Source organism: Hermetia illucens, chromosome 1 (genome assembly GCF_905115235.1).
Source record: "Hermetia illucens chromosome 1, iHerIll2.2.curated.20191125, whole genome shotgun sequence".
Classification (NCBI taxonomy): domain Eukaryota; kingdom Metazoa; phylum Arthropoda; class Insecta; order Diptera; family Stratiomyidae; genus Hermetia; species Hermetia illucens.
The window spans coordinates 194,318,517-194,342,930 of record NC_051849.1 but is presented as its reverse complement, the minus strand read 5'-3'; the positions used below and the strand labels follow the sequence as shown (position 1 = coordinate 194,342,930).

Below are 24,414 nucleotides of genomic sequence, written 5' to 3'. Positions count from 1 at the left end.
TGCGGCATTCTTTCGTTCCGTTGCTAATATACATACATCGTCGAATCAATCGTTCGAGCTTTTTTTTACGACTGGGGTCAAGTATGTTTGTGGCAGTAACAGTAATAACATTCTCGGGATGGTTGTGAAGATTATTTGTTGATGTTTCATCTCTAAGGACATCCATTAGCTACTGTTATTACGGCATACTCAATTAGTTACGAAGGACTCTATTATGAACGGCTTCAGTGTTTACTCTGATTTGACTGTCAGAGAGGACTCGAGGTGGTATTATTATTCGAACTAGGAATACCATGCTAACGAGTTAATGATCCGAGCCTATATTGCGCCCTTCCCCCTCTATATGCTATGACATTCATCAAGGCTGAGAGTAGGCGGCAGTTCAACTAGCACATGGTGAATTTGGTTGGCAGTGGTCCCGTATGTTTGTGGACCATTTTCCGCGCAAACCGTGTGACACTGCTAGTCGGATAGTTCGCAGTCCACTGTCATTGGTAGTGTGTGTTAGCTATAGGAACCAAAGTACCGCCTGAATACAGGACTACGTCCCTACTTGGCTGTTAAAATCTCCAAATATGCTGTTGATATGATACCTGGGGTAGGCTTCGAGGGTTCGTTCTACTGCTTCAGAGAAGGTATCCTTCTCCGACTCCGTAGTCTCCTCTGTATGGGCATAAACGTTAGTGAGGCTTATATTTTGAAATTTCCCTCGCAAAGTTTCATTTGTTAGTTGAACAGGAAACCTACTCAGAGCACATGGTTTACCGGATGGCTATTATAATATATGGTGCAGTGACTCTTCTCCAGAAAACCGGTTCCTATCCAACGCACCTTTTGCAACGCTATCACACCATCCCTATATTAGAATGGGGTATCGGCTAGCTGCTTGGCAGCTCCTTTCCTGTACAGGGAGCGCATTAAATTCGCAAATCGTTAATACATTTTTGTTGTCAGATTCGTCGTTATGTCGTCAATCGATTCCGAGGCTTCTTCCATGGCTTCATAGCTTCGGTTTTCCGTGTAGGGTTGTCAGCCCTACTCCAACCACCAATTTGGAGGACCAGTTGGTACAATTTGTCCCGTTTTCAGGTGGGGGAAAGTCGCCTTCATCCTTCTCCGTCTGAAGTTTTTCATTAAGGAAGAACTCCCTTCTTCCACGTGGAGATCCGATTTGGTAGTAGAGCCGGAGTTGATTCAGGAAGCGTTTCCCACCGTTTGATTCTCCATCGCGTGTATCAAACCAAGTTTCACCCTGGGGCATCTGCCCTTTGGCCTATTATTTTTATTCATATTAAAAAGTCCATCCGCTCGTAAGTGTCCGTACAGACAACTGACTATAATTTTTAAATAGATGGGACCGGAGGCTTAAATAAGATAGTATCATTCAAGACAACATCTATTTTTCGGTACTGAATATTTCCTCGAAATATATTATATATTATATGTTCTAGAAAAAGATTTTTCATCTTTTCTAATTGTTTTAGTAATAGATAAATTATTTTGGATGCTGAATGCCAGCTGGAATAGATACTTATTCACTTGAATATGGAATTAAATACAGCTTTTATGAAAGGCTTCAATTAATTTTCTGTATTATAAACTTGTGCTGCGTTTCCAGGGAATCACAAACAAATTAATTATGAAAATAATGCAAAAAATAAATTGTCTCATAATAAATGCATTCACATAATTTCTAGAAGAAAAGAAAATATAACTTATGTTATTAGAACAATAAAATTTTATCCCTCATTGAAAGAAATTTTCGAAATAAAATCTGGTTAGCCTAATCAAGCAACGATACTTTGTCCGTGAGAAAAGACTGGTCGTCACTGTTTGCAGACAAAGTTATTCACTAGGGCGACATGCATAGCTGTTATGTGGACGCATGTAATTTTACGACTATCATTCCCATGACACGAAAGAGTGATTTCTCTCAACGAACATCTTAGAAAAACCATTAGAAGTAATTCTATTGTCGCATTTATGATCAAAATGTGACCATAAAGAATACCTTCATAAAGATTTTAGGATTTCCTGATGACTACTGGGCAAATGGCTACCGTCCACTTTATGGGCAGCAGAAGAAGCACAACTTATTACTCATTTGAAAATTCACCTATGGACGACATGGGAACCCACGTTTACCGAGGTCGGCTGATATTGAGCCTCACTAATTGATAGTTCCTCATAAATGTCTTGTTAATTTCAAATAAATTAACGTGATGAGATTTACAACGATGTAACTGTTACCCTTATCGTTATGGTTTCATATTTGGATCAACCACGGTACTTAATATGCAAGTCAACCTGCTTTGTGGGCGGGTGTAATCAGAAAATAAATCGTTAATTGACGTATTATCATAGTTTCCGTTATGTAAAGAACGTTGTAATGCTATTAAAAAGAAAAAGATAGGCCTCTGAAGTGACTTTTGATGAACAGTAGAACGTCTTTCTGATTGGGGCAACTATTGTAATTAGTTCATCAGACCCATTATAGGCCTGTATTTTTTTGTGGAATTTCCGTCTACCCTTACTGATAATGGACAAACTTCTGTGTAACATAGTATCTACACATGTTGGAAATTACGACGTGTGAAACACATATCAATAATTAGAAAAATTTCCAATTCTCCCTTCCCTGAAATAATTTTTAAAAGACAATGGAAGCAAAGTGTGATCTGTACGTCACCACTAACCAATGTAAAGTGCGTGTCACCATGAATATGCGGAAATCAATTAGTGATATTTCTTCTTAATTAGCTAAATGCCGTTACAAAGTAATAACAATTTTACTGAAACGACCTTATTTTTGCAGATAAATGTGATATATGTGTAATTTAATTAGTCTTGAGTTCAGTGCCTCTGGAGATGGATGGAGAATCATTTCGGAAATTTTCATTGAAGGCAATCTAAAGTCCAATAAATCATAAAATAATTCAAAAATATAACTATCCTTACCTTTTCTAACGATAGATCACCTGCCTCGATGGCTTTAAATGGATAGAGCGCGACTACGATTTTTACAAAATGTGAATTGTCCTGAAAAGAAAAGGAAATATTACTTACGAAACTTGAATAGACAATAGAAAATTGACTTAAGATAGTACACCATGTAAATCAATGCGATCCCTACTATCGTTAAAAACAACTACTCAAATGGAAACAGCAAAGGCCACTTCATTCAAGTGCTAACTGATCCTTGGCTTGGAAAGTCTTTATGCAACACCTCTAACATTTTTATCAAAAGGTACTTAAACACAAGTTCATCTCTCCAACCCCATCTATAAGTCGTATGGACTCATGGATTACCACTGAATTGGATGGAGGGAGGAAGTGCTATATCATCTAGAATTGACTACCATCCATCCTACCAATGTTCATTTACATATGTGGAAAATCCCATCCTAGTCGCTAGCCTAGGGAAATAATCTACTTAGTACACCTGATGGAGCCCTTCTCCTTTGTTATTGTCCATCGTGAGAGCGCAGGCCAGTCCAAAATGTGCGAGTCTAGTTTCGTCCTCTTCACTGAGAAGTCTGCTTGCTTTCATTACAAATTCCCATTATGTGCAACTGGTTCCACAGAGAACAGCGACCGGTTATTTAACCTATCAGCTTCCTAATTCTAAGTTTACCTAATTTCAGAATTTCGGTTGTTTTTGCCGACCGCCAATCCTCTCATATCAACAACGATGTCCCCCGTTGATGGGCTAGTTGGTTGACCTCTGACTCTTAAAACGCCAACTTCACCGATTCCAACTGCAAGTACCGGTCCCACAAATTAAGTTTGGGATCTCGTTTTTGCAATTTCATCAATGCCCTTCTGCACCGCTGTCCATTTTACCTGCCAGTGAGTTTTGATGACATTCCTGTCAGAGAGATTCTGAGATTCTCCCTGGCACACAGACTTATTACGTAGACCTCTGTCTACGGTTTGTAACATTTCGTGGCTAGGGATCACAGACAGAGGCATTCTAATCGCTGTGATGTTTCACTTCCGTGACGAACCCATATTTTCCTCTTACTTTTCATCTTATGACTGCATTACTCTGCGTATTTATCCATTTAACGTAAGTTCATTTGTCACACAATAAAGTGTATATTTCCCTTGTTTTAATCCCTTTGATCTGTACGAGGAATTCTTGGATAAATAATCGAATATCCTAATTGCAGTTTCCCTTTCTTTCTCCTTCATTATTTGTGGTTAGCCCTCTAGTTACTTAAGAGTTCCCGGCCCTCCGCCACTCCCCATTAACTCCAATCATCCTTCTCTTCAATGTGTGCCTCTTTATGAACACCTCGACCTCACCAGAAATCTTGTATTCTCCAATTTGATTGTTCATTGCTTTTCCCAATTCTCAGGTATCTTAGTCCGCTTCTCATACACATCGTTCTGCTCTTAAAAGCAATGCTCAAATTGTTCGTATTAATTCCTATGTTGGTGCAAGCCTGCTAAGTTCAACCTAAGGAAAATGCCCATCAACCGGAGTCTTACTCCCACTTTTACTCCTTTCATTCTACCTAACATGCTTCCTTGCTAGGGTCTTTCCTCTCCCAGGTCCGTGCCCTCTTCTCCTTCTGGTTTAACACTAAGATTCGTAAAAGAGCCGTTTGAAACATGTTGCAAGAAAAAAATATAAAACTTCCGGAAGCCCTGCTGATTTCATTCACTATAAAGCCCCCTACTCTAAGTCTATGAAGACGTATCTATTAAGTGTCGAATCCGCATTGGTTTGCGGAAACTTCAATTCCTTTCCGTAGCAACACCTGCAATCCCACCCAGTCTTCTCACACTACTGACCCGCCGAAATTACCATGTGACTTAGTTTGTAATTGTAATCGATGTAAAATTCCTTTCTTCTGTCTTTTGCCTTCTCTAACTTTATGTAGCCTACCCCGCACCACCCGAACAATTCATTCACTTCCCTTTCTGCATAATTTTTGTCACAAGCTTCGAAAGCAGTCATTTTTCAAACCTATCGCTCTCAGTATCCCTATATATTGGGTTGGGGAAAAATAAATGTCGTATTTTGTCAATAGATGGCGACACTTAAGCATATCTTGCGTTGTATTTATCGCATCGGGTCATACTATACGGCGATTTGAATCTGTCCTACGAGTGTCTATTTGACAGGGTTGTGATCGTACATTTCAATCTCTAGTTATAGCGCGTCAAAGATGGAGTCCATCAAGCAAGAAATTCGTCATATTTTACGTTTTTACTACCTGAGAGGTAAAAGGCGGCCGAAAAAATTTGTGAAGTTTATGGGCCCGATACTGTAACGATTCGCTGAGCACAGCGTTGGTTCGATCGATTTAGTACTGATGTAGTGGATATCGAAGGTATACCCCGTACTGGTAAAAATCGTCGAAATCATCCAAGTAGACCGGCATGTGAGCATTTGCTCGCTTGGCCAGGAACTGGGTATAGACCATAAAACCACTTGGAACCATTTGCAGAAGATTGGATTCCAAAAATAGCTGGATGTTTGGGTGCCACACGAATTGACGCAAAAAAATCTCTTGGAACGAATCAATGCCTGCGATTCACTGCTGGAACGAAACGAATTCGACCCATTTTTGAAGCGGATGGTGACTGGTGATGAAAAGTGGATCACGTACGACAACCTCAAGCGGAAAAATTCGTGGTCGAAGCGTGGCGAGCCAGCCTAAACCATCGCCAAGCCCGGATTGACGGCCAGGTAGGTTTTGCTGTGTGTTTGGTAGGATTGGAAGGGAGTCATCCACTATGAGCTGCTCAACTATGGCCAGACCCTCAATTCGATCCTCTATTTTGAGCAACTCGACCTTTTGAAGCAGGCGATTGACCAGAAGCGGCCAGAATTAGTCAATAGGAATGGTGTTGTGTTCCACCAGGACAACGCTCGGCCTCACACATCTTTGATGACCCCCCAGAAGCTACGAGAGCTCGGATGGGGTATCCTATCGCACCCACCATATAGTCTGGACTTGGCACTAAGTGATTATCATCTCTTCCGGTCCATGCAAAACGCTCTTGGTGCTACTAAGTTGGCCTCAAAAGAGGCTTGCTGAAAACTGGCTGTCTGAGTTTTTTGCAAATAAGGAGGGGGAGGGGGGGGGGGAGTTTATTAGGGGGAGGGGAGGAGGGGATAATGAAGTTGCCTTCTAAATGGCAATAAGTTTGCGAACAAAACGGAGCATATTTGACTTAAATCGGATAATTTTAAGTATGCCAAATGAAGTGTCAAATTTCGATCACAAATACGACATTTCTTTTTCCCCAACCCAATATAAAAGCAGTGGTCATACAGTCACGGAAAATAAACATTTTATTTCCTTCCTCTCCTCCTGTTCTGAAATCTATATGAGATATATCAACGACTGGTTAACTGCGCAATGTGGCCACCTAACAGCTAAAAAGTGACACGGTCTTAGTCCATTGCTACCAACCTACTAGACTTCAGCAGTTTCGCGGCCTAAACTCTCGACAGGGAGTGTACATTATCATACACGCATTTTTCTAAGGCCGCCGACTCTGCTAATCACGCAGTACTTTTGTCCAAACTGTCAGTCATTACATGGCAATTCGATATCTATATTAAAAGCTGTCTGGCGTCCTGACCTACGCCATCGCTCCATCTCAGGCAGGGTCTGCCTCGTCTTCTTTTTCTACCATAGATATTGCCCTTACAGACTTTGCGGGCTGAATCATCCTCATCCATACGAATTAAGTGACCCGCCCACCGTAACCTATTGAGCCGGATCCTATCCACAAAGATCATGTAAACGACTCTCCCAATATGATCGATCTGATCGGATTATCGTTACTCTTTAGTTGAGGTTCTATACTCGAACAATGTGCCACTAATAACTGAAAGCTGCAGGTCACCCTTGCCATTGAAATCCCCAAAACTATATTTCCCCATCACTTGTCCAAGCAAAGTATTATCAGAGCCCACTTGGGTATTACCCATCTAGAAGGCTCTTTTGGATTGCATTAGTCATGCATGTAGTGCATAAAAAGTGGTTACCAAGGCATTAGGGTATGTCTTGTAAATTCAATTAGCTTCAGTCCGGCGCACCGGGTTAAGGCTTGTCCTCGGCAGGCTGCGCAGGGTGCAATTATACAATTCTGTAACAGCGAAAGGAACGCTCCCCAAGAAGAAAACAAACATTCGGGGGCCTGCATTCTGTTGTCGAGGAATCCAATTAGCGTTGTTAACAATAGCAAAAGGTTGTAGCCGATAAATTTGTCCACCTCCGAGTATCGCTTCCGATTCTACAGTATCAAATAGCTTGTGATTTGCAAGTGGTTTTAAGTCGCACTTCTCACCCTCACAATTCCTAACTTCTCCATTGCGCGATGGTTGACGGGGTAGAGCGTCAGCCTCTCAATCTCGCTGCTCTGGGTTACAATCGCAGCCGTCATGGCTGTCTGTAGTTAATTTGTTATCACTTGTACAGCGTTTAGTGTAATGATAGCGAACCTGAAGCACAATCTTTTTGTGCGATTGCCCCATACTCCACTAAGGAATGAACTGGTATCTATTTTCCGGCTTAATAGGAAATGCTATTAGCCCGGGTTAGGTTGACCTCACCTATATTTTTAGACGCCTAGGTGTTATGTGGTCTTTCAGTCGATAGTCTTGCTTCTCTCCCCCTCTTCCAAAGGGATTGGGACCACCTAAACAATAGGGACCTGATTTCAGATGATTTGTTTAACAAACTTTGTGCAAAATGAAAGTAAAACAGAAAAAAACTAACAATTTGAATTGTGATTGGTTTGCAATTCAATATTATTTTGCAACATTATTTACCGAGCTCCACTATTCAAACGAATTTTCTTAGCTACATCTTAACTATCTGAAAATATTAACGTAGTTAAAGATGAAGTAAAAATGCGCTATTAGGAAAAGCTCCATTGTACATATGTTATGAAATTTAATACACCATCTTACAATAGCTAATCAGTTTCATTTGATATCCCACGTAATTTAGTGACTGTTGCACCTTTCACTCCATCATGTCACAAAGAGAGATTAATGCTTGTTATTATTTGCAAATTATTATTCAATGCAAATATCTCGTTTTGTGCATATTCCCGTCAAAGATTCGATTTTTTTCTCCTTTTTTGACCTCTTATAAATAATCCAAACAACAAATAATCAATTTTACTCACTTTTGCTTTTGAATTTGGTGTTCCTGGCGCAGGAATTCCACCTGGCATTGTGCTATCACTAAGATTCGGCGTATTACCGTTCACAATATTTGTCTTGAATGTCGAAACGGATGACTGCAAAAAAAAGAAAAGATTCAGATAGAAGATAAAATCACCAATCAAATTGAAAGGGAATTAAAATTGATTACCTGAGGATGGGACGATGTGGGCGTCGAACTGCCCAAACTACCCGAGCTATTATGTTGAATACTAAATTGACTTGTGGAATTTGAATTAGGACTTATGCTCCGTGTCGAATTTTGGGCTGGAGAGCTTCCTGTGCCTGAAACGATAAAATGAAGAAAAATAAAATATAAGATACAATAATGGATGTGTTATAGGTACTATATATGCAGAAAAAACACTTATACAGTGTGGATACTGCAGGCAAAAGGCAACCTTCGGATACAGTTTTGCATTTCAGAAGGCAGAAGTAGTGCAGAAATTTGGACCAAGAAACTATGGAATTAGTAGGTGTAGTAGGATTGGCTTCATATATCCAAAGCATCGAATGAACATTTGCAAGAACTCAATTCCATGTCTGCGGAAACCATACCTGCATATTGATTTGTTACACATCCACATCCCAGCATTTACACGCCTCTTCCTTAAGATGCTTAACCTTTCCGATACACAATTGAACTCACTCTTAAAATAAGAATAATCATTTGCGCGCCAGTGATTTTCAAAGAGATTAAAACCAAGGATAAGACGATGCGAACAATTTTAGCTCTGGATATTTAGTGGCAGACGACAAGCTCCGCCACATTTTATAGTCGATTTCAATGAAGGGAAATTGACCATTTCTGACAGTCAAGTGAAAAAGCAAAATATAACCCAAGTCAAGAAAAAGATTTATTACTCAAGAAGACGTTTGTTGTCGTCGTCTTCATCGCCATGTTTTCACTTTTAAACCTTTAGAACACAATACTCACATGTAAGGGATCATCACGGCCGTTGTGAACCAGAAACAGAAACAAAAACGGATGTTAATAATTTGAAAGGAATTTTTGTGAGAAGTTAAAGAATGCTTGGGAAACGGGAGATGGAGTTAGTCCGATGGGATCTTTTCGCGATTCAGTTACTCAATCTAAGGAATGTATGAGTCATGTATTGCACCAAATGATATCGGTGAGAAAGTACTGGTATTAACAGTTTCACCTAATAGTGTATATAATTTATATAGACGAAAGTCTAGACTGCAGGCAGGTGAATGGGTAATGAATTATTTGCATTTTCCCACGCTGGACATACGTGGAAACAATTTGATGCAGCTCAGAGCATCTTTTGGCGGCGACGATCAAATTCGAATCTGCATCAATAGTGCTACATAGAACTACCTCGTCGCAGCAAAACTCCCAAGATGAACCTGATGTGACTTCTTAATCTTCTCTAGGAATTGTCTAGACAAAAAAATTTTGGGCCTAGTGTGACTCTTTCTAGAGTGCTTCTTTAATGGTATCATCTAGCATAGTGTAAGTTGAGGCTAAATAATTCTCTAAATATTGCTGAGAGCTAAATATCATTTTGTTGGTAAGTAAGGCTCTGGCTAGAACTGCTTCCTTAATGGTGTTGTCTGAAATATTTTAGGTGGGGCCTAAACAATTGTCTCGCGATATAATCTAGATAGAAAATTCAAGACGATCAATATCTGCGGCTTGATATAAAAGCCGAGTTGGTTCAGCGTCAATCTGCCGATATGGTTACCTCAGATTTAAATCCCTCTGGTATCGGATGCTTGTGTCCGTTGATCATGGAACTGAAACCTTAGCTTTATTCAAATTCCAATGTTGAAAAAATCAAATGAAAGCAACAAAAATCTAGCCCAGGACTAGCTATGCTTCTTTGGGAGAGCCCAAGATACAAAGCTAGAAAACACAATAAAGGTCACGCTAGTCAAAAGATAATTTCCCAATTGGGCTGCAAACTATTTCAACACTAAAAATTAAAGTTTTTAAAATTAGAACAAGTATAAGAGCTTCCTAAGGACCAACCATTAAAAAATAATGCAGATATTGATGCTGCTAGAACCATAGCAAGATATACCAGCGGGCCCATTAGAACAGTGCAGAAACCTGTTCATTCCGTCACTATTTCAGACTCGCTGAAACGGAGTAATCGACTAGATCCTGGCGTGCAAAAAGCAGCTTGATTAAGCTACAAAGATTTTAGCATCCGTGGCTTCACAATACGAGCATCATTTCGTTCGCCTTTGTACTGTGACAAGCTAAGGAGACGATGCACGGGCTTGTCTGCAGCATTTTTAATTTCCTCCTTTCAAATTTCTGCCTCTCATCCCGACATCAAAGTACGCGAAAAACATCAGCGCAATTTAATATTAATTCATAAATGATGAGCCCTCTCTTCTTTTAAATATCCCGAAACCCTAAGGTTCATTTAAATAGTTTTCGATTATAATATAGAAATTCTCCAATGTTCAAAAACGATCATTAACGTTTTCTTACCGTTGTTTTCTTAATGCATTGCATGTCACGGCCATGTAATTGAGCATGCTCTGTATTAGCATATACGTTTGTGGCGTTTGCCTCGGGGTAATGCGGAACGCTATGTGTGAATATATCACTGCGAACAGCTTGGTCCTCAGGGGTGGCCAAACCAAAACCAAGTGGTCGAGGAGAACCTCCATAGTGGTGGCACCGGGAGACGCTGTACTCACTTTGGTTTGCCGGCCATGATCCAGAAACGCGAATGCTCCAAAGGCCTAATCAGGGCGATCAGAACCGAGTCTGCACGGGGACTCATCTGAAGCGGCAATTTGGTCATGAAACCAGGGGTATACTGGTACCATGGGAACCGGGATAGCCCCTGGACTCTCATACTTCAGGTGAACTCCCGTTATATGTGAGTACAGCTTGTTGTTTGCGGTTCGCCCCCTAGCGGGAGCTTCATGGAGGTTGTGGTGATGCTCAAGCGAGAAAAGACCTTCGGGCCTCGGCGTGGTATTGCGTTTCAACACGGGTGCCGTACTCCTTAGTTCGATAGAGATTTAGGTAGGTCTTGCATCCACCAGTATGAATGCACTTGGTATAGACTAGTACCGTTGTTGCTTGTCACAGCGGGGCTCTGATTGTGGTCACAAAATCAATCCGTGTCCTAAGAAGACCGTGGGACTAAGTCTTCCAGACATGTACAACCCTGAAGGACTTAACTGCGAACAGCTTATGCCGCGTATATTATTGTTTTGGGTATACGAGGAGATTGGGCCGTGGAAAGTACCGCTGAGGCTTTTGCTTATTTGGAGGAGGATTGGAGGAGGAACGTGGATAATACTGCAAGTTTTGACTTCTTCAGAATTCTTGGTTTCTTTTGCGAGTAACCGGAAGAAACAAAAATATTTGTTGGGAGACTCAGATGGTTCGCAAAAACACGAGCCGCTAATTCAATTTTATGCGCTGTTTTTTGTAAGATTGGGCAATTTGTGCACTCGCATTTTGATCTTTGTGTATGGAATATTCTTGGTTGTTTGGAGAGAATACAAGACTTTTGAGCAAAAGGGGCATCTTCCATTTTTAAGGTTTGATGATACCAAAAAAGGATGTGTACCCCAAAGACCGCGTCTGTTGAAGATTTAAACTGCACGGAAACAGTGATTGAAGATACGATCCCAATTGGGACACTCAGGTCTCCAGTTTTTTGGCTCCATGCACACGGTCGAGCTGGTATCTTTTTCTTTCCGAATTTTATCTTCGCGTGTTTTTCCGCTTGGTTCCCGCGCTGACCAGCGCTGTGAGCAAAGTGATGGTGATAGTGATGAACGAAATTCCACGCAAATTAGACAGGAGCGGTGTGAATGTGGCGGCGTATATCAACGACTATATCAGGGATGGTTCCTTTCGTTATATGACTGCAAGATGCAGACTTGCCATAAATCCAACCAAAACAGAGTTGATACTATTCACAAAATACAGTAGAACAGTTGATACTATTCACAAAATACAGCAGAACGAAGCTTGAAAGAATGCTGCCATTAAGGCTTTGCAACCAGCGTCGACATCCTCCAGGCTGGTGGGACAGTGTAGAAACGCGCTGAAAAATCTGGGCAGCACCCTCACAATGACCCTCCTCTGCGTTCCCGGTCATAGGAACATAGATTGAAATGAGTGGACTAACGGACTGGCGAAGTAGGACCCTAATCTTGACAGTCCCTCTGTGGACACGGTCTGTGTCCAGCTGGCAACTGTCAGGAGTGGAATCTACTCGCGTTACTTAGCAGCTGCGGACTCCAGGAGGCAAAGGTTCACCACCTGCGCCCAGTCAAGGAAAATTTTGACAACTATAACAAAACCCCATTGCGAGAGCTCTTGTGCCAAACACATATAAATGCATGCAATATTAGATCGTTCCCCACGACGCACTGGCCTGTAGGCAACCATACCGCCAGACTTCGAATAACCTGCAATCTGGAGTGTGCCACCTCGCTCTTACCACAGCAGTCATGGTCTTAGGGAGTTTGTAATATCAAATCAGAAACCAAAGCGCTAGTTGTGCTCCTCGAAAATACTACTTATCAATGATTTTTTCAGCACTCTTACATGACACAAGACCGTTTTAACGGCCTTCTTGACGGTTAGTAAACGTTTAGGATCAACTTTGACAGAGTTTATTAGAAGGAATTAATACCTTTGTCAGTGTCACACGAAATCGTTGTTGGAAGTACCTGGTTTGCGCGGAAAGCGGTTCACAAACATACGTGGGCCTCTCCAGACGGGACCACTTTCAACCAAGACCACGTGTTGACCGAACGCCGCCACCTCTCAGCCTTGATGAATGTCAGAACATATAGGGGGGCCTATATAGACTCGGATCACTATCCCGTTGGCATCTCCGAGCTCGAATAACAACACCACCCAAAATCCCTTCTGACAATTAGGTGAGAGTGAACACTGAAGCCATCCACAACACAGCCCTCCGCAACACCTATAAGAGGGAAATAGATGACGTAATAACCGCAAACAACAGAGGTCCTGGAGATGAAGCATCAACAAATGATCTTCACAACCATCTGAAGAACGTTATCATTGATAAGGGCACAAATATACTTGGCCCCAGCCGCAAAAGGAGTCGGAACGGCTGGTTTACCGATGAATGTAAGCTAGCAACGGAACGGAAGAATGCGGCATACCGAGTAATGTTGCATTCTTAAAGAACGCGGGCACGCGAAGAGACTTATCACGAACTCCGGCGAGCGGAGAAGCAACTTCAGAGACGGAAAAAGGAACCCTGGTGGAACCAAGAAGTCTGTGAACTCGAAAAGCACAGGGGACAACCGCACCAGGCGCAGAAGGTTTACCAACAAGTCAGCGGGATGAAGCCCTATACACCTAGATGCTCATCCTGCCGAGACAAAGAGGGAAATCTGATTTCCGACAGAATGGGCATATTGGAGCGATGGGTTGAGTACTTTGGTGAGGTACTGAACAACCAGAACATCGGCGAGTTGGAGGTCCCGCCAACTGAAGACGACGAACAAATACTGCCACCACCAAGTTTAGGAGAAACAGTCCGTGCAATTCAGCCAGCCAGACAGCTTTTAGGAATATCAAATTGGTGGACCTCGGCGCAAAACCGGGATGTCTGGAGTTCCTTATTAAGGCAGGCCTAGACCGGATACCGGTTGTTGCGCCGTTAATGATGATGATGATCAAACGGCGTCAGCAACGGTTTAGTACCATATTCAGAGCAAGAATACTGACTTCATAGGACTGTAGTAGCTATGTTGTTTCTTTGAATATTCTCCTTGCTAATGATGAAAGAAAGCATACCATTCCAAACCAAAATGCTCAAGGGTAAACTCTTATTCGTTTGTATCAACGCCATCAAGGAAGCCTTAACCAGAATAGAAATGGAAGAAAATCTTACGGCCTGTATAACTTTTTACGCCTGCAAGAGAACATTTATAGGAAATAGGGTTTCGGCCGAGGATGGTTCTCTGGATGTACACAGCAGGGGGTCACCCTATCCTAAAATACGGATCTCTTGTGTAAGGCAGGCGCTGACCAAAAAGTATAACAGAACCAAATTTAGTAGGATTTAAAGGACCGCGCATTCAGGGATTACCGGGGCTCTATAGTCCTAGCCGTCAGATGTTCTCAATATACACATACACTTCCTTCCTCTATCAGACTATCTGAGGTCATAATAACATCATAGACGAAGAACATCGCGAACTCTAGACGTTCCCTACGGGCTACTCCACACGCAAGCCGAACTTCCCGGGGAGCTTTGCTGTGGACCGGCGACATTTTGCAAGGTTATGTCACAGTACGTTTCACCGACGTATCAAAGATTGTCAGTGGGGTCTGCTCGGATACACATAGCGTAGCTAATTCGTACGATCTCCCAACAAAATTCGAGCGATACTGGGAGCCTGTCGACGGCTGGGGCATCATCCGAACTCCAATCGACACAACCATTTTGACAGACAGTCAAGCGGCCATTAAGGCATTGTAATCTGTGGCAATATTCTCCAGGCTGGTGGGACAGTTAAGTAACGAACCAAACAGTTTAGGAAGAACGCTCACAGTCACCCTCTTTTGCGTTCCCAGTCATAGGAGTTTAGAGGGGAATGGACAGGCTAAAAGACTGGCCAGGCGGGGCTCTGCTTTTGACAGCCCCTCGATGGGCACGGTTCGTGTCCCGAGACTGTCAGGAGCGGAAGATGGTAAAGGTTCACCACCTGCCTCAAGTCAAGAAAAATTTGGCACATCTATAACAAAACCCCATTATGAGAGCTCTTATGCTAGACACGTGTAAATGCAAGTTGGATTACGGCATCCTGCACGAAGCCCTGGCCTGTAGGGGACCATGCCGCCAGACATTGCCGAAGCTTCACAATACCTCAGGAACCTCCTTTGCGATTGCCCAGCTCTAATTAAAGCCTGGCTACGGGCAGTAAGTAAATCATTCTTTGAAAACCTCAGGGGCAACTCTAGTTGCAGAGTGGGAGAGCCTTCATGAATGCGACGGGCTGGTTCTCGTTCTTATTAGAGAGGTCATGATCTTAGGAAGTTTGGGGCACCAAAACGGCGCTCCACAGTGCTAATTAGGCTCCTCGGAACGGTGACTGATGCCTACCCTACCTACCATACTCTAACTCTTTGTCATCATTCCTTAGATGTTGATCTGCTCAGTAAAGAAGAATCCTAGTACGAAAATGTTGATTTTTTCAACACTCTTACATCCCGCAAGACTCATTTACCGATCTTTGTGAGAATTAATAGCTTTTGAATATCGGGAACGATAGGGATGAACCGTATTTGAAAATGAGGACTTAAACAAATTGTTTGGGGCCTTATAAATGCGCAGACAACTATCGATCGTTGCAATATATCCATATTTTGCCTGGAATAGATTCCTAATTCATTCTATTCCCCTAATTCAAGCGAAGTGAATTATTGCAAAGCTCTCAGCCACTTTTCTTGAAGTATCTTTCCATACAAAATCGTTTAATGTCATAGCACCCACAAGGCATTTGAATATCTTTTTAACAACAAGATTCAACTACTTAACGGTCCACTCTCAATATAAGGCAAAAAGATATTAAGTGTCATTCGCATCACATCCAAATAAATGCATTACGCCCACAAAGCGAAAAGTTTCATGCCTTCTTCACCATCCTTAGCTCTTTGAGTTGCATTGAGCGTGGCTACACACTATCTTATTTATATGCAGCTGCAACATCTTCATCTTGTTGCCATAATTGTGAAGATGTCGGGACCATGAACTGTAGTAATAATAGAATTTTACTTTCCATTTTATGACTTTCACATTGAGACGACGCAGCAGTGCAATGATAAAAATATTTTATCTGTGACAAGTTAGCGAATCTCCGTGAAACTCGTCCTGCCTCCCTTAACGCTGATATTTTTCCAGGCAATTGAAATGCATTCGAAGTAAATAACTTTCGGTTTTTTTTTGTCCAGACACCAACTTCATGGGCAGATAAAACATGGAATTAAATGGACAGAAAGTGCTTTAGTTTGACCGATGACATCTCTTCAAACTACATCTTATTAAAAAATTTATTACAAGCCATTTTAGGTTTATTATGTGGCTGTTTCCATGGAGCTGTTGTATAACGTAATGGCCGTTTTATAGGTTTTACGAGCGGACAGATTAGGGTTAAAGTTTAATAAATGCAACTCGAATTGCGTTATGCTTATTAAGGACGTGATTTTCGGGAAAAATGCGTTTCGCATATGGATTAATTGAGTGTTTTTAATGTGCTTTTGAATCAGCTTTGTCTGGGAGGTAGATGATCATTAAACGAGTCCATAAAGACATGGGAATCAGATTTCCAGTTAAAACGATTTACGATCCCCGGTTCCATGAAAAGATAAAATCTGATTTTAAAATGGAAACATAAATTAAGCTTTGTCATGGTTTTCAATCAAACAATGTATTAATTGATATCTAATTTTGCGATTCCAAAACTATACCAGATAAAAGACGATAAGATACACTGAGCCACTCAAAATTCAGGAGGCGCCCTAGAGATATGAATATGTTTTACATAAGTATCTGAAGTCGCATCGAATGTGCTGTAACTTTCCTCAACCACTGTACACCAAGTACGATCTTTTCTTACTATAAACGCATCACACCACAGCAATGATGATAGTACTTTAGTACATTCACAGGCATGAAGTGTATTTTCTGTGTCAAGAATTTTAAATTAGACATTCATTAAATGTTCTAACCGAGTGGCGGCCGCAGCTACTATTTAAGATGCGGATCACGTACCGGTTGTCCATCAAACACTTCCGTTTTTAATATGATTTCCAGTGAAAAAGAGTCTTTCATAGTTCTGGAAAGAATGAGGATTAATAGTAAAAGTTCAAGATACTTTGTTGACTTCATTTAGGGCGAAGGGAATGTAGAAAGGGGTCTCCCAAATTTCTGGAAAATTTAGAAGGGCTCATGGTTCTTCAGGTGTTAAGATACATTTAAAAGATATTAAAAAGGGAAATTGTCGTGAGAATATTAGACAAAAAGGTGATGTATCTTTATATGTTAAGAAGCACCTAAATCCGACCACACCAGAAAATAATAAAATTTTTTTGTTCTACTACAAAGAAATGGACCTTGAGAGAACTTGCCATTTCGGTAGAACAATGGTAGATGAATTCGTTATGTCTTAAACGGGAGCTTGAAAAAGATACGATGGGAAAGTACGTAGTATACAAGACATAAATTCAGATTTAATAACTTGAATGATAGCTCATTTTCTTACTGCATTTCAGAGACAATAGCAATACCATTTAAGGTTAGCGAATATTCTCAATTGGGAACGCTGGGTTTTCTAAATTTCAAACTTTCAGGTGGTCAAACTTTCCAAGCAATTATGGCTGAAACGTTCTATTTGTCGAAAAGAGCATTACGATTAGTTTGGAAAATTGGCGGAAATATGTATGCCGAGTATACTGAAGAGATTCCCCATGATGCACACTGGGTTTCACCAATCGTATACTGTCAAATGTGGCACCTCGGATCGGTCCTTTAAGATAATACCTGGATCGAGGAAAGCTAGCTACAGGGCTTCTATCACGAAATTTGAAGGACGAAAACAGTCCAGTCGACCAAAGCAAAGAACCGGGCATGCAACTTTTCCATGACAAAACTCAATGGCTACTCAGTGGTAGCTGAAAAGGGCTAACAGACAAATGGATGAAAGTGCACAGCGTGTCAACTACCCCTGCTAGCCAAGTTCCTAGTGATCGACGATCCTTGTTTGTTTTATTTTATTTATTTTCAAAGCAAGTCGACTTACATCTCGTAGTAGGTAACCCAAGATAGTTACTAGCTAGTTGTGAGCTAACGTGAGCAGGCGACAACGAAGACCTGGCATGACACAGGACTCAAATTTGGCTAACGATTAGGGATAACTTATATACGAGCTATTACCTTAGTACAACACAGTCAGACAAGCTAATGTTATAACTGCCTCTATTCCGCAAATAATCTTGGCAAGGCTAAAAAGAAGACGAGGCAGACCCTGCCTAAGATGGAGCGATGGCGTAGGTCAGGACGCCAGACAGCTTTCAGGGATATCGAATTGGTGGACCTCGGCGCAAAACCGGGATGTCTGGAGTTCCTTATTAAGGCAGGCCTAGACCGGATACCGGTTGTTGCGCCGTTGATGATGATGATGAAGGCTAAACATATGTTCAAAACTATAACACCATTAAATTGACAGTGCCGACTGAGTTGAATTCTCCGTGCCTAATCCTGGTTTTGCACACAAGCACTCATAAAAATTCGTGTCAACTTATGCCTGACCTCCCTGCTTGTATAGATAGACCCGGAAAATATCGGAGACAAAAGAGATAGCGCCTTTCAGCTGAGAGCCATAACTCAAATAATAACATAAATAACAACAACAGCCATGCCAACGACAACAACAACAAAAAGAACCATGACACCACAACCTATAGTCGAAATTTTTGGAAGAAGCGGCTCTATACCGTACTCCATGGTCCTCGCAGCTACAATGGTGGAATCTGCATAAATTCCTTTGTGAAAAGTGCGAAATTATGTCGGTCTCCTATCCAAGCCGTCCCAAAGAAGTACCGAAGGCTACTACCCCAATGGGGAAGGAGGTAAGAAATGGCGGAGCTGGTAGTCATAGGGAAAATAGCACCACGCATAGCAATAGTTTAGACGGACAGAGAGATAAGACGCCTCTAAGTCATAAGTCAGAAAGGCCATGAGAAAAAACGACGATTACTGAGCTACGCTACGTGACAACGCTTTGTCAGAAAAAAGCATTGGCGAACTCGTCAACCAGTTAGCGACACAAAATATTGTATTGAAGATGGACCTCATTCGAAGACGAGGGCAGGGCAAAAGAAAACTGCAGAACGGCCTTGAAATATTTCCACGAACGTAAAAAATGTCATAGTGGACGTAGATTCCTAGATCTTATCACACCAGCGAAGCTCCTGGGAGACCGCTGACGAGGAGCTAAAAAGAATCAAACCGTTAATGAACAGCCTGAAGTCATTGGAGAGAGGGAGGATCGACAAACAAACAAAAAACGAGAAGAAAAGACGGAGACTTGCCGCTAATGCGCCCGAAGAGGAATTCGGTGAAAGATTCAAAGAGCCTCAAACAAAGCTAACGAGTCGGAAACCGGAAGCTCGGCGTTTCAAGTTTTGTTTGTTTCTTATGGAAATAAGAGCGCGGAACTACCCCATTTAAACGTAACCTATAATGAATATGTGAATTTATCATGTCAAACCACTCACTTTTAAGTGATATTGGCATAGGTAGCAGGAATTTCACACGGAAAAGTCAACTTTGAGCTACGGTAACTTTATCAGTAATAGTACGATTTCGATCAAATTTGGGGATATCATGCTTCATAACATAGTCTACACTACTTTATACTACTCTACTCTAGACTGAATTTAGGGTTTAGGAGGTTTTCAGAATCGACTTTTTTATTACTTAGATTGTTAGCCTAGCTATCCCAGAATACGCTCCAGAAATTTTAAAGCGAAATTCGTGGTCCTTCAGATTTTATAGATTTAGAAGCGAGCGATTATCGAGTGCAGGCTTAGGGTCCACCGCCCAGGAGGTAAGCGCTTTATGTCCTTACGAAATATGGTAGCGCTATGCAAATATTGTATTTATAAATACTTGGAATCAGTTCCTTGTACCTTGGATAATGAAGTATAAATATTCCCCCATTTAATCAAGGAGTCATTTCAGTTTTGAGTATCGTTGTGATAATTGTTAATAAAAAGGATGGAAAAGAGCCAAGAACGTATACTTTTTCTGTATGAGTTCAAACTCGGTCAAAAAACAGCGGAGGCGACCAGGAACATTAACAGCGCATTTGGAGCTGATACGGTAAGCAAACGAACCACACGGCTCGAAAAATTCTGATCAGGCAACGTAAACCTTCAAAGTGAGCCACGTCGACATCCAGGACCATCGATTGACAACAACGAGCTGCGTTTGCTAGTCGAATCCGACACACGTCAGCCTGTGAGAGACATTGCAGAGAAACTGGGCGTACAATATTCGACAGTTTCCCGGCACTTGCAACAACTTGGAAAGATGAAAAAAATCGAGAAATGGGTTCCGCGTGCCCTTAAGGAGCAAAACATGGCGCTCCGAATGGAAATTTGCAGTTCTTTACTTTTCCGCAACAAAAGCGATTCCTTTTTGCACAGAATAGTGACATGTGATGAAAAGTGGATATTATACGACAATCGTCGTGGAGTTATCCACTATTCTTTTTTGGCACCTGGAGAAACGATAAATGAACAGAAATACTGTGCCCAACTTGAGGAAATGCACGAAAAATTGAGTATTCAACGGCCGAGATTAGTCAACAAATATGGTGTGATACTCCTTCACGACAATGCACGACCCCATGTATCCAGAATAACGGTTCAAAAATAGAACGAATTGCATTATGAGACTTTACCTCATCCACCATATTCACCGACCTTTCGCCAACCGACTACCACTTTTTTAAGCATTTGGATCCTTTTTTTGGGAGAATAACACTTGAGGAATGACGAGGTCATCAAAATTTGCTTCAACGAGTTTATCAACACCTGAAAATTGGACTTCTACGAAATTGACATACATGCTCTGGTATCTCGCTGGGAGAAGTGCTTTGAATCGACTGGCACCTATTTTGATTAATTAAATAAATGTTTGTAAACTTTACAGTCGTTGCAAATTTTAGTATCAAATCGGCCATTTCATGTTCAACAACCTAATACCTGCCGAATAGAGTGTTACCGGACTATTGTATGCTAGAGTATTACGGCGTTTGAAGCATCGGGTCTGCCAAACCCGTCCGGAGATCGACGAAGGTTGGATCCTTCACCAAGACAACGCATTCATTCATACGACACTCGTCGCTCGCGAGATTTTGGACAAAAAAAATACAATATTGCTCCTCCCTCCCCATAACCCTGGCGTGGTTCCTTCCTCCTTTTTCTAGTTCTTTGGATACAAAGGAACATGAAAAGGCCTCGTCATGGCAGCGTGGTGAAAGAGAAGATAAAAAATCGATCGTTGATAAAAAATAAAAATAACAAAGGGCCCAGAATAAATCCCAGTGGGACCCAAGAGAAGAGGAAGGAGTGGGAAGTGCAGCCGTCGAAAGAAACGCGGCAGGATCGGTTGGAAAGGTAACAGGCAAACCATAAAGCAAGTGGTATGGGAAATCTTGTGATTTACAGTGTCGAAGGCTTTAGTGAAATCAGTGTAAATGGTATCTACTTCTTGTCGTGAATTTAGACATTTGGCGACAAAGTTGGTAAAGTCAAGCTGGTTGGAGCCAGTGAACCTACGCTTAACAAAGCCGTGTTGCTCTTTCACAATGTGATGACCATAATGGGTGGACAACCAGTCGCTGACATATCTTTCCAAGATTTTGGAACAGGAGGAGAGTAGGGAAATGGTACGATAAGTCTCGGCAAGCGTACGATTGCCACTTTTGTGAATGGGGATGATGAGAACCTCTTTCCACAAGTCAGATAAATGATTCTCTTCGAGGTTTTTGTTGAAAATAAGAGATAGGGGAAGCGAGATGGTCTTACCAGTTTCGAGCAAAAAGAGATTTGGAAGACCATCGTAGCCAGGGCCGACATTGGCATCAAGTTTGCCAATGAGATATTCGACAAGGAGAGTGATAAGAAGGGGAATGATAGGCGATGCGGGGCAGGCTACATCCACTAGCGGGAGGGATGCGGAAAAAGGAGTGGGAACATAGACTGAGGAAAAGTATTGATTGTAGTGATTGTAGTGTAGTAGTGATTTGACCGAGGAACGCAGAGATTTAAAAAACACTAAGTCAGGTTCTAGAAGACAGGTTCTTCTTCGCAGTGTGTTTTTGACGTTTTTTATGGACTTCAGTGGTGAACCAGACAGGGTAAGTGCATAAGCGCTTAGGAAATGAGGGAATGTAACAGGGAAGAAGATCAGATAAAATGGTATAGAAAGTGTTGAGTGCTTGGTCACACGTTAATGGAGAGAGGAAGGGAATCCAGTTAATTGCCGCCAGGGCTGAGTTCAGATTTTCGAAGTTCGCCTTACGAAATTTGAACTTGGTGGGCTTGCGAGCGACAGGAGAGTGGAGTCGGGATATCTGAGGGTCGAATCGAGAACAAAATGATGGGCGCCAGGGGTAACGTAAGGCGGGGCATGAGGGGATTGGGAAAAGCAACGCACAGGAAGGTTAGAGAGGACAAGGTCAAGAGTGCAATCTAAGTGATTTCGAGAAAGATTAAACTGGCTTGCGGTGCAGGTGTACATGAAAGGGGGTAGAGGAAGGGAAGGGTGGGTGGGGATATAAGGTAGGGAGGGAAGACCAGGAGAGCATGGGAAGATTAAAATCGGGACAGAGGATGAAAGGAAGTGAAGGAAGCAAAACGATTAGGACTTCTGATAATCTGTCAAAGAAATCCTGGTACGGAGAAGGCGGGATGAGGCAGGGAAAGTATACACACGATATGATAAAGGGGGATAAGTTTGACGGAATAACTCGTATGGTGACAGGATTGCAGGTGGAGGAGGAGGAGGAAAAGATAATTTCGGCACGGAGAGGGGACTTAAGAAAGATTAGGGCACCTCCGCCAGTTGTCTTGCCAAGCGCAGTACAGTCTGTGTCCTTAGACCCCTTACATTTTGATAAAAGAAAGTTGTCAGAATCATTTAAGTTCGACCAGGCAGGCGGGCGGGCCGGAAATTTTCACGAAGCTTAGTCCTCTGATAAGGATTAACCAAGATCTCCTGTGGCCAAAAGGAAGGCTGAACGTTAACATCGAATTTGTGGCCATCCTTCGTCAGCTTCACACATGAGAGAAGGGACAAAGTTGAGTTGGCTTTGCTTCTGATATAGGCCAGAATTTCGTCGGACGTGATGGAGTATGCCAGCCTCGACACGAACAGTTATTTCGGCGGCGAGGCGACGTTCAGTTGGTTTGAAACCACCCCAAATATTCGGACAGATTACAAGTTTCTGATAACTTTATATTTTTTTCTATCCTTCGATGGGTAACGCTCTGTTCCTCTACAAGAAGCAGCTAGCTCAATACCAACATCAATTTGAGGCAGTGCTGTGTAATGTTCTATCTGCCCGGCTATTTAAGAGTAGCACATAGAAAGTAACCACCAATTTTACCCTGAAACTATCTATGCGGTGCCACCAGGGTATACTGGACTGAGACAATATCAAATGAAAACTTTTGCTCGCATACGGGACAGATGCCCGAGGACATGTCGATGAGAAAGCGGAACCCATTATTCTAGTGTGGTCGACGAGTGAGTTTCCCCACAAATATATAGAGCAAAACGGTGGAGGTAGGGTGCAAGCTTCTAGAAAAGTCATGGGGGGAGGGGGCTGAAGCACATTGTCACGAACCAATAGTGTGTGGGTATGATTGAAGCGCTATTACATAAATTGTATTTCTTTTTAAATCCTTTCTCCCACTATAGATCTGGAAACTTGCTTAGTGAGTCCCTTTTGTTCTTATTTCCAACATAATTTCGAATCAACGAAACTGATAATTGGTTTCAGCTTGGTTGAATTTTTTACTTACTTGAATAAAGCATACAAACAATAAACTTGAATTTGAGGTTCATTCATGCATATTACGAAGGAAAATCGAACATCCTCCAGGAATAAAAATTCCGATTTCTCCAGGCTGTGCTGGGATCTCAAATATTCATTCGAAAATGAATGAAAGCCTAGAGCGCTCTGTTATCATAAACTCCTTTAACAACCCCGAAATGAGCTCCATTCACCAGAGAAGCACTTATATTCTTTCTACCATTTCTTAATTATCCTGCCATGAAAACAATCCTAGAAATGCAGATGGTTGTAATGGAGACAGCAATCTTCAAGTGATAACGCTGTGCAAGACTTTATTCCATTTTTCAAAGCAAAACAAAAAAGATACGGATATCAACTTCCTCATTTAATGTCATTTGTATTTAATTTCACAACTTTTTTCCACTTACCACAAAAGCTTGTCAGCTATTAGCATAAAAATTAAGGTAATTGAATCTAAAGACAGCTGTGAACAGTTACTTGCCTTGAACACCGCCATAACGTGTTCAGTTCTCTTCTCTCTTCTCAACAGCAGAGACAGTAACAGATTTTTAATTATTGCATCTATTTAGATTTAATTAGTCTGTAGATGTTTTTGTAAATTGATTTTGCCTTCG

At 41.7% G+C, this 24,414-nt stretch overlaps 1 protein-coding gene across 5 annotated transcripts in view; it reads right to left on the bottom strand.

The window, feature by feature from the left end:
* Positions 1-24,414, bottom strand: part of LOC119654364 (tyrosine-protein kinase Btk29A) — a 283,921-nt gene that overhangs the window by 13,169 nt on the left and 246,338 nt on the right. For 4 of the 5 annotated variants that reach the window (XM_038059713.1, XM_038059722.1, XM_038059731.1 and 1 more), the window contains 3 exons: positions 8,349-8,482; positions 8,161-8,274; positions 2,959-3,039 (listed from right to left, as the gene is read on the bottom strand). In XM_038059713.1, coding sequence (XP_037915641.1) covers positions 2,959-3,039; positions 8,161-8,274; positions 8,349-8,482 — 329 coding nt within the window. Of the gene's footprint in view, positions 1-2,958; positions 3,040-8,160; positions 8,275-8,348; positions 8,483-8,755; positions 8,954-24,414 lie in introns of those variants that run through there. The other variant, XM_038059739.1, reaches the window with a different exon arrangement.